The sequence below is a fragment of the Rhinatrema bivittatum genome, chromosome 4 (genome assembly GCF_901001135.1).
Source record: "Rhinatrema bivittatum chromosome 4, aRhiBiv1.1, whole genome shotgun sequence".
Classification (NCBI taxonomy): Eukaryota; Metazoa; Chordata; class Amphibia; order Gymnophiona; family Rhinatrematidae; genus Rhinatrema; species Rhinatrema bivittatum.
In genome coordinates this window covers 21,002,510-21,022,127 of record NC_042618.1, presented here as the reverse complement: position 1 = coordinate 21,022,127, position 19,618 = coordinate 21,002,510, and the positions used below count along the sequence as shown (strand labels likewise).

Here is a 19,618-nt window from a genome sequence, read left to right as displayed (position 1 = left end):
TAAAATATTGTTCCTTTTGTTGGAGGTATAACATTATATTGCCTCCTTTTGGACAGGCATACTGATGTATAACAAAAAATCTCCATTCATCCACCAAATGTTGCATCTCCAACCAATGTTTAACTAGTGGGGAATCAGTTTTATCCGTCTTAATGCAGCTTTTATGTTGTATTCTTGTTTTAATTTGTAATTTTGATTGCCCAATGTATAATTTTTGGCATGGACATATGATGGCGTACACCACCTAAGCAGTCTCACAATCATAATGTCCCCATAACCTATATTCAGTTGTTCATGATGGATGTTGAAAAACGAGGTGCTGTTAAAACTAATCTATCATGTAAATTCTGCCCCTGAGTTCGTGCAAATATTGGCTTCTGCTGGAAAATATCATGTTGCAAAGAAAAACACCTTTTTACCTTGCATGCTGATTGATTTTGGCTGCTGCCCAAGTTTACTAACTCTTTCTACTACTTTTATTTTAGCACTTTGTCACACACATGGCACATTCACAGAATGTCCACACGTGTGGTACATAATTTCATACTTACTATACAAAAGAAGTTGGAATTCCTTGAGTATGAAAAGGGATAAGCATTTTTTTGTTGTAAGCATACTGTGGGTTCATTGTGTTTTTATGGATATTGTATATCAATTTCTGGATCATAAACTTGAAATGTAATTCCCATTTCAAATGATGCATTTAAAAACTGAAACAGTGATGTGTTTTATGGTATAATGTCTTGCCTTCATAATGCCTACAAAGGTATTTGTAAAGTGATCAGATTATGAAGGGAAAATTCCCTCTGCTCCTCAGCGGCAGTTTACCTATAGTTCAGTGCACTGTGATGTGAGTTAAGGCTTGGATGGGCTTGGATCTTTCGTAAAGTTGTTGTTGTGCAAACAACAAAGGTTTTCAGGAACACCCGTTTTACACCTTGATGGGGGTCATTTTCTGCCTGTTAGAAGATTGGTGATCTTACTGAGGCCCATGACTGCAGTGTTGTAGTTACATAGAAGGCACGATGTACAATAATCGCTTTCATTCCTATTTAACAGGCCGATACAGTAAAGTGCGGCCACGGTTACCCTGCTTCTAACCCACTTTGTACCCACAATTTGGCCGCGTAAGTCCAACCCGCGATTCAATATCCCTTTTAACCCTTTCCGCCCGCGGCATGTATATGATATGTAAACGATCGGATTAGCTATTCCTCCCATACAGTAACTTGCGCCCCGATTATCGCCTTTTTAACCTGCAGTTTTGCCGCGTGTTTAACCTGCTAATTTACCGCCTACCCTTACCCCTGCGTTAGTGTGGAGCGTCTGGTCAGAGAGACGAAATTTCACGGGCAAACGACCCCCTCACCCCCCGGGACAAGACCTTTAGAGGAACCAGGATCGGGGAAACCTTCCCCCAGCCCCCGCTCACCTGCGCTGGTCTCGTCCATGGGTGCCGGTCTCCCGTGCGGGCGCGCTGACAGCTCCGGAGCAGGAAGGAAGGACCTGTTGTTTCCAAGCATAACCTAAACTCTTGCCTGCCCAACCTAAAATCCAACGCACCGGGAAAGCCACTCTTCAGATCACGACTAATCCCATCACTGGAAGGACGAAAGATTTTTTTAAGCGTCCCAGTTCCTCTCTCCGCTATGTCAATGCATTCTCCTTTCCACTGCAATGCGAACAGTATTCTGAAAAATAACTTTCAAACCCAGGGTGGTGGAGCATTGTTGTGCTTGATAAAACCTGCACTCAACAGGATCGGGCAAACTTCCCCTAGCTCCCGCTCACCTGCCCTGGCCGCGTCCATGGGTGCCGGTCTCCAGAGAAGCCCCAGTCCTCTCTCCCCTCCTCCCGGGGCAGCTGGTGGCGGGAGTGCGAGAGCAGCTTCAGCAGCCCGGGGCAGATCGGGCGCTCCCCATGCGAGGCGGCTTCCAGCAGCTCCGCCAGCGAGGGTGCATGAACGCACGCCATGACCTGAGTGCCCCGCTGGACGTCAGAGGTCTCGGCGTGCGCTCATTCACCATCGCCGGCGAGGGCTGCTGGAAGCCGCCTCGCATGGGGAGCGCCCGAATCCGCCCCGGGCTGCTGAAGCTGCTCTCACCGCTGGCTGTCCCCGGGAGGAGGGGAGAGAGGACTGGGGCTGCTCCGGAGAATGGCACCCATGGACGCGGCCAGGGCAGGTGAGCAGGGGCTGGGGGAAAGTTTGCCCGATCCTGTTGAGTGCAGGTTTTATCAAGCACAACAATGCTCCACCACCCTGGGTTTGAAAATTATTTTTCAGAATACTGTTCGCATTGCAGAGAATGCATTGACATAGCGGAGAGAGGAACTGGGACGCGTAAAAAAAATCTTTCGTCCTTCCAGTGATGGGATTAGTCGCGATCTGAAGAGTGGCTTTCCCGGTGCGTTGGATTTTAGGTTGGGCAGGCAAGAGTTTAGGTTATGCTTGGAAACAGGTCCTTCCTAATACGTTTTTCTTTTGGTCTGATTTGATTGTATTTTTTTTCCCCTAGGGGAATTGTCTTGCTAAATCATGACCCTTGCTGTTAATGGCCGGCTGATACTTCTCTCCTTTTCTTTTGCTTAAAGTTGGGATCCACTTCCTGGTACCTGTCATTTCAAATGTCATTTGAAATGACATTTAAAATGACAGGTACCAGCGCACTGAGGATACTGTATAGGCGCTGTATAGCGCTCTATATAGTAAAATGGATTGCGCTTCATGGACGCTTCTTGGATGCGCTTTGGACGCGGCTTGCATTTGCGTGCCATTTAAATACTGAATCGAGCGGTATGTGATCCGAACTGTGCGTGTGGCAAACGAGGGTGTGCCCGGCACTGCCGCACTCTTTCTACCGCGTCCTTACTGTATCGGCCTGTAAGTAAGGAAAGAGAATAAACTGTATTCCCTGTACTTACCCAGATCAGTCCAGACTCCTGGGTTTTTCCTCCCTTCCAGCAGATAGAGACAGATAAAGTTTCGTAGGAACTGCCACCTCCTCAGTATTTCTCTGTCTCCAGCAGATGGAGGTGGTGCAAAACCTGCAGTTCTGTACCTGGAAAAAAAAAAAAGAAAGAGAAAATCAAGAAAAGAAAAAGGGAGATTTCCTCCCAGGAGGTTGGCAGATCCTGGTGGGACCATCCCTCCTGGTAGCAGGATAGAATGAGCAGGGGTTGGGGACCCCAAAATTGCTCTAGCTGTTATGCAGGGGGTGAAAGCTAGTGGTCTAGCTCCTTCCCCTTCAGTAAAGATTACTGAAGCCTCTGCCATTCAGGGAAGTATACTGTTTAGTATTTTCTTAGAAAAGCTGTTTAACAAAAACAAAAAACCCAAAGGAAGCTGTCGGAGCGGTATTTCTTTTTTACTTTCGGCTCTCCTGGTCGAATAGGGCGGCAGTTGGGGACAGAGGCAGGTACCTGAGGTGGCTCCCAATTAAGTGTTCTCTCTTGGCACGGGGTCCTGGGCGCGCCGAGCCATGCCGCGAGCGAGCTACTGCTCATGGCTTTCTAGGGCCGGCAGATGTTCCCGCTGCCTGTCCGGTGGGGAGGGTTTCTTGCAGGGGACTGCAACGGCATTACCGAAGCAGCGCGAGCCTGGTAGGTCGCAGGCTGCTTCCGATGAAGCAGTTGACCCGTTTCCACTGAGCACAGGAACGGTGACCATTTTGAAATCATTCACGGCTGCTGGGGAGAGAGCGGCAGGGGATCTCCTGCCAATGCTGTCGCCGGCCGATTTGAGTCCCGATGAGACCCAAGGGGCATCCTAATCCCCTGATGGGGGATGAGTGTGGTTCCTTTCCCTTTTCTCCGGATTTTATTTTATTAATGTCTGAGGCATATCTGGCCTGGAGGGCCAAAGAGTGCTGCTCCCCTAAGCGCAGGTCCACTCAGGAAGAGTCCCAGGGGTTTTGGAAGCTTCAGGAGCTGCAAGGATCCATAAGGTCAGAGCACCAGTGAAGCAGCCTACCATGGATGTTTTTTCCTCGGAGGAGTCCGACCAGGGATTGCCCTTGGAGGATGGTGGTCCTGATGTTCTTCCGCCCAAGAGTCTACAGGATCCGGAGGGGGAGCCTGGGAAGGTTCCTTCCATGGAGGGGGTTGACCCTAAAGAAGTTCGCCTGTTTCAAAGGGCAGAGCTGGGCCCTTTGATTCTGCATGCCCTGGCGGAGTTAGGGATAGCAGTCCTGCAAGAGGAGCCGGATCAAGACATAGTGGATTCGGTTATGATTGGTTTGAGGGGTCTGGCCAGGACTTTTCCTTTCCATAGGATGATCAAGCAGTTGGTGGTCAGGGAGTGGGACACTTTGGAGACTGGCCTGAAGGTTAGTAGAGCCATGGATAAGCTTTATCCCTTGCACGAAAATAATCTGAGGCTCTTGAGAGTGCCGAAGGTAGACGCTTCCGTGTCCGCGATCACAAAGAGGACCACCATTCCAGTAACTGGCGCAGCAGCTCTAAAGGATTTACAGGACAGGAAGCTTGAAGTGCACCTCAAGTGGATCTTTCAAGTTTCTGCTCTTGGCATCAGGGTAGCAGTGTGCAGCAGTTTCGTGCTCTGAGCTAGCTAGAGATGGGTACAGCAGTTAAAGTGCCAAGGATCTGTCGCCCCAGGAGTCTGAACAAGTGGAACGCTTGGAGGCAGCAGTCTCTTATGAGGCTGATGCTTTATATGATCTTATTCGTGCTTCTTCAAGGACCATGGTTTCGGCAGTCTCTGCTAGGAGATTCTTATGTTTGCCAAACTGGTCAGCAGATGCCTTGTCAAAGGCGTAGCTTGAAGTGCTCCCTTTTAAGGGCAAATTGCTTTTTGGTGAAGACCATGTGGGAGATAATAAAGTGCACAAGCTGTCAGAAGATAAGCCCAAAGGGTCAAAAGGATTTCTGCCGGTTTGTTCTCTATTTCGGAACCAAAGACGTTTCCATCAGAGCAGAGCTCCAGGCTCAGATCAGACAGACCACAGGGAAGTGTCAGTCCTGGTCCCAGTCCTTTCGTGGCCACAGAATGAACCGAGAGAACTCCGGACAAGGGCCAGGAGGAGCCAAATATGCACAATGAAGGGCGGCCAACCCACTACTCAGTTCCAGCCATCGGGGGTCAGTTGACTCTTTATTTTTATTTTTATTTTTTACGAGTGGATCAAGATCACATTGGACCAGTGGGTTCTAAGAGTGCTAGGAAAAAGCTACACTTTAGAATTTGCTCAGCCACTAAGAAACCTATTCATGGTGTCTCCCTGTGTTTCGCCAGCGAAGAAAATTATTGCTCGGCCATTGTTCCTCTCCCTCAGGAGGAGTGGGGGACAGAGCGTTATTCCATTTATTTTGTGGTACCAAAGAAGGAAGGGACCTTTTGTCCAATTCTGGACTTGCAACAGATTCCCCGTTTCTGGATGGAGACCCTCAGGTCTGTCATAGCAACAGTGCAAAGCGAAGAGGTCTTGGCATTCCTGGACCTGACAGAAGCGTATTTGCACATTGGAATATGCCAGGATCATCAGAAATACCTCAGGTTTATGATCCTTGGGGAACATTTTCAGTTTTGCGCTCTACTGTTCAGTCTAGCCATGGCGCCGAGGACTTTCACCAAGGTCATGGTGGTGGTGGTGGTGGCGGCAGTGTTCAGAAGGGAGGGCATGCTGGTTGACCCATATCTAGACCAGTGGTTCTCAACCTTTTTTCTGTCGGGACACACCTGACAGATGGTTCTCACATGCGTGACACACTGACCCATGATCGTCACAGGGCTAGATGTAAATGTACAGTTTGCATCCACGGGAACCCTCCTGATCCACAATAATGGATGTAAAGCAGAATTATGACATTCCCCATTCAACTCACTCTACAAAAAAGATATTCTGGTTCTGGTGTCATCTCAGTAACAGCAACTCAAACTCCTTCTACTTTCAGGCTCAATAGCCCTACTTATGAAAAGACAGCAGTTTACCACCAATGCATGTCCTCTTGAGAAAACGCAACAAATAAGACTGATAAAACACTTACATGCTAGTAAAATATCTCTGTAACAGACACAGAACCGACCTAACATACTCCCAGGATCTGTAGTAATGCACATAAACTAATCCACACACAGTTACACCTGTATTATGGAATACACTCAAACAGGAGCAACCCTATCTATGAAAAGGCAACACTACAAATATTAAATCAGGCCCTAAAAACCAATACACCTCTTATTAGGAAAACAGAACTAGCAAGCAGCTATAGATCCCCACACAGAAATAATTGTAAAACTATACTAATAAGCAGAATAAATGTTTCACAACATCTATGAACAGAATAACATCCAACAATTAAAAACTCATAAAAACTATTAAAAATTCTCCAAACACCAATAAAATATTTCAAAAAAAGCAGACACATCACATAATATTAAATAATTAAAATAGCAGTCAATCAAGAAAAATAAACTTAAAAAGCCACTTTTACTTACCCCCTCCAGCAGCTCTCCTACTCCTCTTCCATGCAGGCTGTAGCACACACCAGAAGCAGCAGTAGTGGCTAAGCTCTATACTCATGGTCCTCTTCCTTAGGGCCCATGTCTCTCACACACACACACACCATACCAGTCATGCCCCCATGACCAGTTTCTGTCTCACACACCAATCATCTCCTAGTCTTTGACAAACACACCAGTCACCTTCCTGAACAGTTTCTCTCATGCCATACACACACACACAGGCTTCCCACTCCCGTGTTCCACTTACATATATGGGCTTCTCACTCTCATAATCACTTTCTCTTTCTCACATACACTCACCAGTCTCTCACTCCCATGCTTGTTCTCTCCACATGCACAGGCTTCTCATTCCCATAATCACTTTCTTTCTCTCCCACATACACACACACCAGTCACCTGATCTCTCTCATGCATACACACACAGGCTTCCCACTCCCATGTTCTCTTTCAGATATACAGGCTTCTCACTCCCATGCTGTATCTCACACACTCCCAGCTTTCTCACTCCCATGCTCACTCTTCACATGCACAGGCTTCTTATTCCCATAATCACTTTCTTTCTCTCTCACATACACACACCAGTCACCTGATCTCTCTCATGCATACACACACACATAGGCTTCCCACTCTCATGTTCTCTTTCAGATATACAGGCTTCTCACTCCCATGCTGTGTCTCACACACACCCAGGTTCTCACTCCCATGCTCACTCTCTTCACATGCACAGGCTTCTCATTCCCATAATCACTTTCTCTGTTACACACACACACACACACACACACACACACACACACACACCCAGTCTCTCTCTCATTTCCATGCTCGCTCTCCACGTGCACAGGCTTCTCATTCCCTGAATCACATTCTCTCTCTCACATTCACATGCACACCAGTCACACTGTCACCTTACCAACCAGTCTCTCTCATATACATGCACACACACAGGCTTCCCACTCCCATGCGCTCTCTCACATAATCAGGCTTCTCACTCCCATGCTTTCTTTCACATACACCCCCACAACACCAGGCTACTTACTCCCATGCTTTCTCACATACCCAGATTTCTCACTTCCATGCTTTTTCTCTCTCTCTCTCTCTCTCTCTCTCTCTCTCTCTCTCTCTCACACACACACACACACACATCCCTGTCTCACACTCTCACATACACATCAGTCATCTCCTTGAGCAGTCACTTTCATTGTCTCTCACATATACACATACATCAGCTCTCTGACCAGTTTCTCTCAATCACACACATACTCTCGATCAAATACATTCTCTCACTTACACACAGGCTGGCTGGCTGTTTCTCTCTCTTTCTATCACTCACTTCCTTCCCCCCCCCCCCCCCCCCCCCCCCCCCCCCCCCCGAGCACAAACGGTAGCTGCTCCTCCTCCTCCAGGCCCCGCAGGCCAAGAAGGAAGAATTCCATCGATCGCGGGAGGCTCATGCTGCTCTCTCCTTTCCCTTCCGCTTCCTCCCCCCAATGCAGGAAGATCAGCTGCCTCTCCTGCTGCCACCGGACTCCTGCTATCTTCGGGCGTCCGAACTTCCTGTCGGGGGGGGGGGGGTAGCGGAAGCGCAGCGCACAACGTCCGCTTCCTCCCTCCCCCCCCCAGCAGGAAGATTGGCGGACCATACGGCCCGACGCCCGAAGATAGCAGGAGGCCGGTGGCAGCAGGAGAGGCAGCTGATCTTCCTGCATTGGGGGGAGGAAGCGGAAGCTGCACGCGGCGCTTCCGCTCCCCCCCCCCCCCCCCCGAACAGGAAGACCGGTTGGCCATACGGCCGCAGCAGCGCTTCCCCATGTGTGCCGTGATGGCGCGCGAGGCGTGGGTTCTCTTGCTGCACGGCCTTTCTTCTTCCCGCGCACCACTTCCTGTTCCGGGTCTGGGGGGGGGGGGGGGGGCGGGGAATGCAGGCGCGGGAAGAAGAAAAGGCCAGCCGCGGATGCCACAGCTTTTTTTTTTTTTTTGCACCGCTGCCGTTCCCGCTGGGCTTGAACGTGCTGATAGCCCGGCGGCAACGGCGGGAGGGACCGGGAGCCACTCGACACACCTGCCGGTGCTTGGCGACACACTAGTGTGTCGCGACGCACCGGTTGAGAACCGCTGATCTAGACGACTGACTCATCCGCGCGAAGTCTGAGGACCTTTGCCGTCAGGTGGTGGAAATGGTCTTGCACCGCTTGAGATCCTTAGGCTGGATAGTGAATCTGGCCAAGAGTCATCTTCCTTCTTCGCAGATCTTGAACTTCTTGGGTGCACATTTTGATACCTGTGTAGGGAAGGTCTTTCTCACAGAGGAGCGGATTTGCAAGTTGCAGTCGCAGATTCGGAGACTATTGGAAGTCCGAGTTCCTAGGGTCTGGGATTACTTGCAGGCCCTCTGTTCCATGGCCTCAACCTTGGAGCTGGTCCAGTGGCGTTTGCTCTTATGAGACCTCTGCAGAGAGCACTGCTTTCCCAGTGGGATCCGATGTCTGAGCAGTTTCATCTTCCTCTATTTATTTTACTTATTTATAAATAAATAAATCTTCCTCTACCACTTACAGAGTTCACCAGGTCCAGTCTTTCATGGTGGCTTGGCCGGAACCATTTGTGCCGCGGAGTGGACCTCGAGGTACCTCGGTGGATGGTGGTGACTACCAACACCAGTCTCTCTGGTTGGGGGGCTGTGTGCAAGTCCCAGGCGGTACAGGGCCAATGGTTGGTGGAGGAAGCGTGCTGGTCCATCGATCGACTAGAAATGAGAGCGGTACGGTTGGCTCTACAGGAGTTTCTTCCACTCTTGCACAGCCACGCAGTCAGAGTCCTGTCAGATGCGACGACTATGGCCTACATCAACTGCCAGGGAGGTAAAAAGTCGAGTGGTTGCTCTGGAAGCGGAGATGCTGATGCCCTGGGCAGAGCAGCATCTGGCCTTGATAGCGACGTCGCACATAGAGGGGTCTGACAATGTTCAGGCGGATTTTTGTTAGCTGACAGTTGGATCCAGGAGAATGGGAGCTATCGGAGGAAGCAATGACCCTCATTTCTCGCAGATGGGGCATGCCTCATGGATCTGATGACAACCCAAAGGAATGCCAAGGCACAGCGTTTCTTCAGTCGCAGAAGATAACACAGAATGGAAGGTGTTGATGCCCTGGTGCTTCCTTTGCCACATGTTCTGATCTCCGAATTTCCTCCATGGCCTTTGGTGGGCAAGGTTCTGAGGATAGAGGTCCACCCAGGAAAGGTTATTCTCGTGGCTCCGGAGTGGCTACGAAGGCCTTGATTTGCGGATCTGGTCAGTCTAACAGTGGACGGCCCCCTGAGGCTGGGCCCTCTACCAAATCTTCTACGGCAGGGCCTTATATTTTCAGATCAAGCAGATTGCTTTTGTCTAGTGGCTTGGCTTTTGAAAGGAGATGAGGAAGAAAGGATATCTGGAGGATGTTATTTCTACTCTGCTGCGTGCTTGCAAGTCCTCTACTTCCTTGGTGTCCGTCCGAGTTTGGAGAGTTTTTGAGTCTTGGTGTACGGATCTGGGGTTTGATCCTCTGTGAGCATCGGTGGCGCAGATTCTGGCCTTTTTACAGTGAGGCCTAAAGAAAGGTTTGTCCTTTAGTTCCCTGAGCGTGCAGGTGTCTGCATTGGGCTGCTTGCAGGGCAAGGTTCATGGAGCAACTCTGGCTGCGCATCCGGATATGGTGCATTTCCTTCGCTGTGCGTCACATTTGTGCCCTTCCTGGATCCTTAACTTAGTCCTCAAGGGCATGTGCGAAACACCATTTTGAACCTCTTGAGAGCCACCATAAAAGATCTGAATTTGAAGGTGATTTTCTTGGTGGCGATTTGTTCAGCCAGAAGGGTATCTGAACTTCAAGCCCTGTCATGTAGGGAACTCCTTTTTGTGGATTTCGGATTCCGGAGACTCCCTGTGGATGGTTCCATCTTTTTTGCTGAAGGGATTTTCAGTGTTCCACTTAAGTCAGTCAGTGGAGCTTCCGGCCTTTACAAATCTAGAGATTAATATGCCTCATGCAAAGGAATTAAGATGTTTGGAAGTCAGAAGGGCTTTGTTGCAGTATCTAGAGGTCACTAACAGTTTCAGATTGTCAGATCACCTTTTTGAACTATGGAGTGGTGCAAAAAAAGGGTCAGACGGTATCAAAGGCCACAATAGTGAGTTGGTTGAAGGAGGCTATTGGTTCCACATACATCTGTAATGGTCAATCCATCACGGAGGAGTTAAGGGTTCATTCTACCCATTCTCAGGCAGCCTCCTGGGCAGAGTGCCAACTGGTTTTGCTGCAAGAAATTTGCAGGGCGGCTTCTTGGAAATCCTTACATACCTTTGGCAGACATTACTGATTGGACGTCCAGGCCCCGGTCGTCGGCAGTTTTGGTGAAAGTGTACTTCAAGCGGGACTCTTTGCAGGTCTACCCTAGTTAAGGAAGCTTTGGTACATCCCAGGAGTCTGGACTGATCTGGGTACCCACAGGGAAAGGAAACTTGGTTCTTACCTGCTAATTTTCATTCCTGTAGTACCACAGATCAGTCCCGGATCCCGCTCAGTGGTGGAGAGGAATTTTAGAGAGTCTGCTTGATCTGTCTTTTTTAACAATTCTGATTAATTCTGAAGAATGGCACAGGTTTCCCATTAGTCCTTTTAAGAAGTGTTCTAAATTTACTTACAAATTTCTTTGTCCTCTGTTTGTTCTGGGGGATAGAAGAGTTAATTGGTAGATAGTTTTGTTAAATATTTTGTTTGGGTACTGATTAATACTGAGGAAATGCAGGTGACACACTGGGATAAGAGGCGATGCCTGCGAAACTTTCTCTGTCTCCATCTGCTGGAAGGGAGGCAAAACCCAGGAGTCTGGATTGATCTGCGGTACTACAGGAATGAAAATTAGCAGGTAAGATCCAGTTTTCCTTTTCTATGTAGATATTTTCTCAGGGTAATTGTGATCTAATGTAAGCTTTGTTCCCCACTCTAGACTTCCAAGTTGCAAGGAACAGATGAAACTGGTCAGAGTGAAATCTGCAAGTTACAATCCACCATTAAAGTAAGACACTGAGTTTTCTTGCTCATCATGATATCAGTTGTAATCTTATTCATAATTAAAAGAAAATACAATCTATTTGCAAGGAGTATTAAACTACTATTAAACTAGTAAAGTCCCAAGTTTTATAAAAGGAGCCGTTATAACCAGGTATATATCACAACCAAACATCTGCATGAACATCTTTTTGCTTCATCCTTCAGAATACACCATCCTAGTACCTGATGTAGCTATGTTTTGGCGCTATCAAGATGTTTGCCTTGGGGATATGATTCTCAATTTCTGTCCAGATGCATCTATACTTTTCCGTCAATAAGCAGAACTGAATTAGCAATTGCGTACGTGTGTGTTAGGTGAAGACATTTGGCGGCACTGAATGGACCTCTCTTTTAGCTAGTAGAGCTTTAACTCTACTGAGCATACGTGGGAATTCCTGCTCGGTTGTTTCCTCTTGAACCCTCTTGTCTTTTTTTTCAATGTATTGTCTTTACTCTCTTTTTTTTTCTGTGAAAATTTGATAACTTTTTTTCTTTAAAGTCTCACTGCCTCAGTAGTTCCCCAATAGCACTTTTCAGTGCTATCAAAAAAAAAATTAAGAATGTTTTTACCTCGCCATGTCTGGTAAGAAGCAACCCACGGTGAGTGGGTCAGAGACTGACCCACTCATCGTGGGTTGTGGTAGGAGAATGTCCATAAGAACATAAGAAATTGCCATGGTGGGTCAGACCAAGGGTCCATCAAGCCCAGTATCCTGTTTCCAACACAGGCCAAACCAGGCCTCAAGAACCTGGCAAGTACCCAAACACCAAGGAGATCCCATGCTACTGATGCCAGTAATAGCAGAGGTCATTCTCTAAGTCAGCTTGATTAATAGCAGTTAATGGATTTCTCCTCCAAGAACTTATCCAAACCTTTTTTATACCCACTAACTGCACTAACCACATCCTCTGGCAACAAATTCCAGAGCTTAATTGTGCATGAGTGCAAAAGAACTTTCTCCGATTAGTCTTAAATGTGCTACTTGCTAACTCCATGGAGTGTCCCCTAGTCCTATTATCCGAAAGTGTAAATAACCGATTTGCATCTACTTGTTCATGATTTTAAAGACCTCTTATCATATCCCCCTTCAGCCGTCTCTTCTCCAAGCTGATGGACCTAACCTTTGCTAATCGCTGCCTGGGATCGGACCACAATCAAGCCAGCTGTTACCATTGTTACCGGATATCCCTGCAGATCAAAGGCCTGGAAAATGGAGGAACTGTGTGTGTTTCTCAGAAACCTATTGACCCTCCTCCCAAAGTGCAGTCTCATCTGCTTCCCCAGGAATTCAGTTGAGCAGGAGCTCAAAAATTTCTCCCCCATCGGTGGAACAAGCCAAATCCTTAAGACTGAGTAAGCAAAAGCATGTGTTGGAGAGATGCCATTTTGAGGAGCAGCCAGCGCACAAAAAGCACCAAGCATGGTTCATGCACAATACATCAGCACCATTGATGCCGTAGATGCATAAATTCTTGATGCATCAAGCCCTAAATTTTTGAAATGCATTGGTTCTTGATACCTTTACCATCAGGACAGGTTGCTGCATTGTCTATGCATAGTGCTGTAGTGTTTCCAAAGCAGCTATAAACTGGCCTGCACAAAATTTTGACCAACAGAGGGTGGATACAGTACATCTAACACTTCCAATTACCAGAGCCCTTAAACGAACAAGATTATTGGAGCAAGGATGAATGGCTGGGGACTCCAGATCCCATTTGCTGTCTGGTCCCTCTCAAGTCTTATTGACCTCCAATTTAAATTTTACAGAGCCCAGAAGATGTGCAGGATTCCATTCTAGTATCAGAAGAGGATGTTCTACCACCCATGCCAGGACAAAGGACACATAGGCACCTTGACCAGACAGCAGAGTTGGTGAAGGATTGCTTTACTCTGTAGGGGCTAAGGAGGAATCCTTCCAACCTCTCCTATCCAGGATGTTGGATTTACTCCCACAAGGAATCCCAGTATCCCTGGTTCGGATGGATGCTCCATCAGAACCCTTGTGAGGGTCTCAGTCCACAGTATTTGCTTGTTGCAAAGTCCAGTCAGAAGATGTCCACCTCAGTCACCTTCTTATCATTTGGGTCCTAGGCTCTGGAGAAGGGTGAATGGGGATCCCTTCCTGGACCATCCAGAACACTTGTCTCCACCAGAGGACCTTTCCTACTGCAGATTTCTGGGCAAGCTGGAAAAAGTGCTTGGAGTTACTGTGTAAGAACAAAGGTCCTTGTGCACATGTATTTGGCTTCCTTCAAATTCTAGAAATGCACGTGGAGCCAGCAGTAATCTCTGTGCACTGTATCCAAGAATTGCAAACAAAAATATGGGGAACTATTTCCTGTGCCCCAGTAGCAAGGAAACTAGACCTCAGATATAAAGTCCAAAAATCCCTGGGCTTTGGAATATTGCAATTACCCCACCAATCTTAAGAGCAAGGAAAACAAGAATATACTTGAATACTCTGCCAAGGAAGGATCCCAGGCTACTGGACAGTTTTGGTAAAAAGGTGTTTGAAAACTGTTTAATGCCAAAATCTCCACTCACTTCTACATGATTCAATGATTATAGAGAAATTTAAATCCTTTCTCCCCCCCCCCCCCCTCCCCCCGGTGAAGGCAAATGGCATATTCTCAACCACTCTTAGATGCCATCTTATTTGATTAGTCTATGAAGTGTTCAATATCACCGCATCCATCTGCGTGCGCTGCATGGCTTAATTGAGGACTAGTAGTCTACGTAATCATGTCCACGACAAGCTGGTTGATGTCCCATGCTTTGGTAAACACAGTTCCCTGTATGTACCTGGATCAGTCCAGACTGCTGGGTTTTGCCTTCCTTCCAGCAGATGGAGACAGAGAAGAGCTTAGAGAAACTAATTCAAGTAAAGGTACAAAATGTAGTGATCTAGTCCCTTTCCATGGGAAAACGAACAGTCATCTGCAAGGTGCCCTTACTGTGCTTTTAATAGACCATATTATCAGTGATGTCCCTTCTGGCTATTCCAACGATACCAGATGCTATCTCTACGTCTGCAGTAGCAACAACTTCCAAGTCGCACTTGACAGCATGAGCACCGCCAACCAAAAACAAGTCTAGCCAAAGCCTGGACCAAGTTTTTGAATAACTTTCAAACCCAGCAACCATCTTCTTCTCTAGGGAGGAGAATCCAGCACTACCTGAAAAACATCAGATTTGCTATACTGGGTCCATCAAATCCAATATCCTTTTTCCAACAGTAGCCAATGTAGATCATAAGTACTGGCAAAATCCCAAATGGTCGATAGATTCCATGCTGCTTATCCCAGGAATAAGCTGTGGATTTTCCCCAAATCACCTTACTAATGGCTTATGGTCTTGAGAGTGGCACCAGATTACCAAAGATCCATGGGACCTCAAGATTGTGGAGTCTGGACGCCACTTGATTTGTAATTACAACTTTGTTCTTTCTCTTTTTTGGTTCTTTTGGAAACTCTAACAGTGTTATGCACCATATTTGGGAGTTCCACTTTCAAACCCTGAGATGATCATATGTATGGGCTTTATAATTCCATATATAAACTGTATTGAGATCCTGAAATGCATCCTATTACAACCGATGCAATAAAGGCGCAAACTGTCAGCGCCCACTCTCTTAACACGTGCATGGCGCCCCAAAGGGGGGGCGCCATGCAATATTTAAATTAGGGGGTTCGCATTAGCAAGGATGCTAACGCGAACCCAGACTGTTTCCCTGACTGCTGTACAGACGCTGAGGCTGAGAGACACTAGGAAGGGGGTGGGGTTGGTTGATGGATCGATGGGCCACATAAACCTTGGGATGGGAAGGGGGCTGCGTGGAGCCCTGGGAGGGAAGCGCTTCGTCTGTTTTATTCATTTTCTTCGGCGCATCCAGAGATGTGAGTGGAACCTGGAGGAGAGGAGGGTGAGTAATCCCCATGGGCTTCTAAAACCAATGCCGGGTTTATCAGCGTCTGTTTTTCTTAGCGGCGGATAGCCACGAAAACAGACGCTGATTAACTCTGCGTTGGTTTTTGTGATGGGCCCGATCGTCAAATTTTTTTTGTTCTTTTATTTTTATTCTTTTTTCAATGTTCACATCTTAACGCCTGCTCCTGGCAGGCATTAATAGATGACAGTTAAATGTGCGTTGGAGACGCACATTTTTCTTTTTGCATCGGGAGTGAATTGCATGTGAAGGGCGCTATTGCATTCACTCCGCGTTAGACACGGGTTAAATAGGCGCTAATCCCCTTATTGCATTAGGGGATTATTTAGCGCCTATTTTACCCGCGTCAAACTGCACGTTAACAGTGCAGTTTGCGGGTACCATATTGCGCACCATATTGCATCGGCCCCTGTATTAGTACTGTTTCCAGCACCTGTTTTATCCAGAGAATCAAAGTTTCATCATTCACATTATAGGTCAACAAAGCCAAACTCCTGCTGCATTTAGCCAATAAGATTTTATTACTCCTACTGCATTGTTATATTGTCAAGACAAACAGGTTTCAGGAAATGACCATTACGATAAACTGATTAAAATCCACAAGGCTATGAGCAGGAGGAGCCAGAGTTTAAGATTTAAAAGCAACCTCACAAAGATTATTTTTTAGATGGGACTTTGAATATGGATAGAGAAGGAGCATGATGCACTAACCCAGGGATGTTTTCCATGTGCCTTCCTGTGCTGTATATTTGTACATTACTGTGTACATCTTGTGGCACCATATACGTTAGTAATAGTAAGAGAACAGTAATGGTTTCATCAGAAACCTGTTTAATTTCTTGGGTTTTGATTAGATTCTGAGTGTAGTCTGTAATAGTTGTTGTTGAATTTTAGACACTCTGGCAGTGTTCCACTGTGGTCACAAGCCCAGAAATTGCTTGATATTCCTACTGTGAAGGAGTTTAGACTAGCAGGTACTAGGCTGAAAATCTTTTCAATTAATGGACCAACATTGTGGAATAATCTTCCTTGGAATTGTGCATAGAAAACAAGGTTTTTAGGAAGAAACTGAAAAGCTTTTTATTTTTGCAGGCATACCCAAAATGATTTACAGTAGAATATGGTTTAGTTTAATATGATTTTGTTGGTATATGTTTTGTTTAGGTAATGTATTTTAATGTTTTAATTTTGTATCTGTTATCCACATAGAACTGTTGCAAATTTGCAGGATATAAGACTTTAAAATAAATAACCCTCAGAAGGGTTCTAGTAATTGAGCTTTTGGGGTCATTATGCAAAAGATTTATGCAATTAAAATTGGCTTTTAGCTATATAAATGTAACCAGTTTACACCCCCTCAACCTCTATCCAACTAAAATCTGTATATAGAAAATCATTGTGCATAGATTTAGCTGAAAAAAAAAGTAGGGATGTGCCCTAGGTGAAATTTTCAGATTTAGCTGATTAACATGATATTTAGAACTAACTGGTTACATTTAAAAGCAGAGGTCGAGAATGGGTAAATGTGAATCAGTTATTTACTCTTTCGGATAATAGAAGGACTAGGGGGCACTCCATGAAGTTAGCATATAGGACATTTAAAACTAATCGAAGAAAGTTCTTTTTCACTCAACGCACAATTAAACTCTGGAATTTGTTGCCAGAGGATGTGGTTAGTGCAGTTAGTGTAGCTGGGTTTAAAAAAGGTTTGGATAAGTTCTTGGAGGAGAAGTCCATTAACTGCTATTAATCAAGTTGACTTAGAAAATAGCTACTGCTATAGCTACTGCTATTACTAGCATCAGTAGCATAGGATAGACTTAATTTTTGGGTACTTGCTGAGCTCTATCAGAAGGCTCACACTTGTAGCCTGGATTGGCCACTGTTGGAAACAGGATTCTGGGCTTGATGCACCGACCTTTGGTCTGACCCAGTATGGCAATTTCTTATGTTCTTATTTGTCTCTCCAAAGTGCAACTGTTCAAATGGTTCCTTAAATCTGACTACACAAGTTTTATGTGGTTAGATTTTAACTGGATATTCAGCCAGTTCGCTGTGGCTGACTTGCTGGATAAAGTGAACTGTTTAAAATCAATTGACTAACTTCGCCATTCAGCAGCTCTTTGAGTATCTACTCTACCCCATTGTATCCCTTTCTGTGTTGCCTTTCAAAGGGAAATGACACGTCTTTAGAATATTTTTTCCTGAAGCAGAGTTGTGAATATATATAATGAGGGGGTTTTTTTGGGTTTTGTTTTTTTTTTTTTGCAGATTGCATCAAATTTAGGGATTGATCTATTAAGGTTCTTTTAGGGCTAAGGCCTCTGTAGAAATAAAGCTTAGTAAATCAGGCCCTAAATGTCTCTTCTATAGCACACTGACCACAGTTTTGCCATAGATTGTTTGAATTGCTCGTGGCCAGGTGAATAGCATCATATGCCATTGAAAGGTAAAAGTAACTTTTACGTAGTTACATAGATTTTTTATTTTATTTATTTTTATTTATTGTTTTTATATACCGACATTCATCTCAATTGAGATATCACACCGGTTTACATTCAGGTACTGTAGGTATTTCCCTATCCCCAGAGGGCTTACAATCTAAGTTTTTGTACCTGAGGCAATGGAGGGTAAAGTGACTTGCCCAAGGTCACAAGGAGCGACAGCAGGACTTGAACCTTGGTCGCCTGGTTCATAGTCCACTGTTCTAACCACTAACCTGTTATACATCCCAGCTGCCAGCCACAGTGTGACCACCTGCAAATTTCTCCTTTTCCAGAACACCTTTTTATTGTCCTGCTTCTTTTGCAGTATTACTTGTCAGATATTTAAGTGTCTGTTTTATTTATTTATTGATATAGTGCCTTTCTCCAACAAATCACAAAGCAGTTAACAATGAAAATATCAAATATACAAGATCTCCCCTGACTAGCTTCTCCTTGAGGGTAATCTATTTTATATATTTACATAGACAAAAAAAGAGTCCACAAATCCCAGATTAAGGTGCAACAACCAGGGAATAGCCACTGCTATTAATTGCATCAGTAGCATGGGATCTTCTTAGTGTTTGGGTAATTGCCAGGTTCTTGTGGCCTGGTTTGGCCTCTGTTCGAAACAGGATGTTGGGCTTGATGGACCCTTGGTCTGACCCAGCATGGCAATTTCTTATGTTCTTAAATGGGATACAAAATACCAAGTGTAATAATCCCGGTTGAACAAGCCATATCTAACAAAAAACTTGGCTTATTTGACCGGGATTATTACACTTGGTATTTTGTATCCCATTTGTTTTGTTTTTGGTTATATATTTACATGCCAGGAACTGCTTTTTATTCTCTGTATCTCTCTTGCTGAGTTCTATCAGAAGGCTCACACTTTGGGGCCAAAGCAGAAAGTTGTGCTTTGAAATTCAGTCCATGGCTTATCAACACACAAACTAATTTTTTTTAACCCCCAATGCAGTAAGCTAATGGTATGCTAAGTGTACAAAGAAAGACTTTTCACACAGGAAGTCATTTATTTGCATAACTCATATTTTATGCCCAGAAAACATGCGCATAAAATATAAGTTTGGCACACACATTTTTTGTGTGCATTGTCGTATACATGGAAAACATGCTGTTTGTGCATTTTCTGTGGATAAAATGCAGAGTATAGGTCCCAGCACTAGAACTCCAGCTTCTGCCTTAGACTAACATTAGCCTTGGAAACTGGGAGTTAAGTTTTCAGCACAAAGAAAATACAAGGTAAGCCAGCACATCTCTCTGCATTGAGGAGTAATAGCTAATGCCTTCATTAACATGGCATTTCCATGCCAGGATGCTAACTGAAAACACAGTGTTATATGCAAAACTCCTTGCTGCATCAGCAGTAAGATTTTCGCATAACAGTGGGTTAAACTATGAGTTCCACTAAAATGCAGTTCAGCCTCTTTGATAAAGCAAGGTATAAGGTAAGACGGCAGCTGAGAGGACAGTAACCACTTTTCAGCCAGAAAACACATTGAAAAGTCATATGTAGTTCTTGCCAGTCAGTATTATTTATTTTTTAAACTCTTAAAGACAGCCTGTCCAGCTCAGTATTTACAGAAAACAAATAAG

At 45.6% G+C, this 19,618-nt stretch overlaps 1 protein-coding gene across 1 annotated transcript in view; it reads left to right on the top strand.

The window, feature by feature from the left end:
• Positions 1–19,618, top strand: part of TRIP11 (thyroid hormone receptor interactor 11) — a 146,689-nt gene that overhangs the window by 40,862 nt on the left and 86,209 nt on the right. Inside the window, exon 5 of the mRNA XM_029597808.1 lies at positions 11,468–11,536. Coding sequence (XP_029453668.1) covers positions 11,468–11,536 — 69 coding nt within the window. The remainder of the gene's footprint in view (positions 1–11,467; positions 11,537–19,618) is intronic.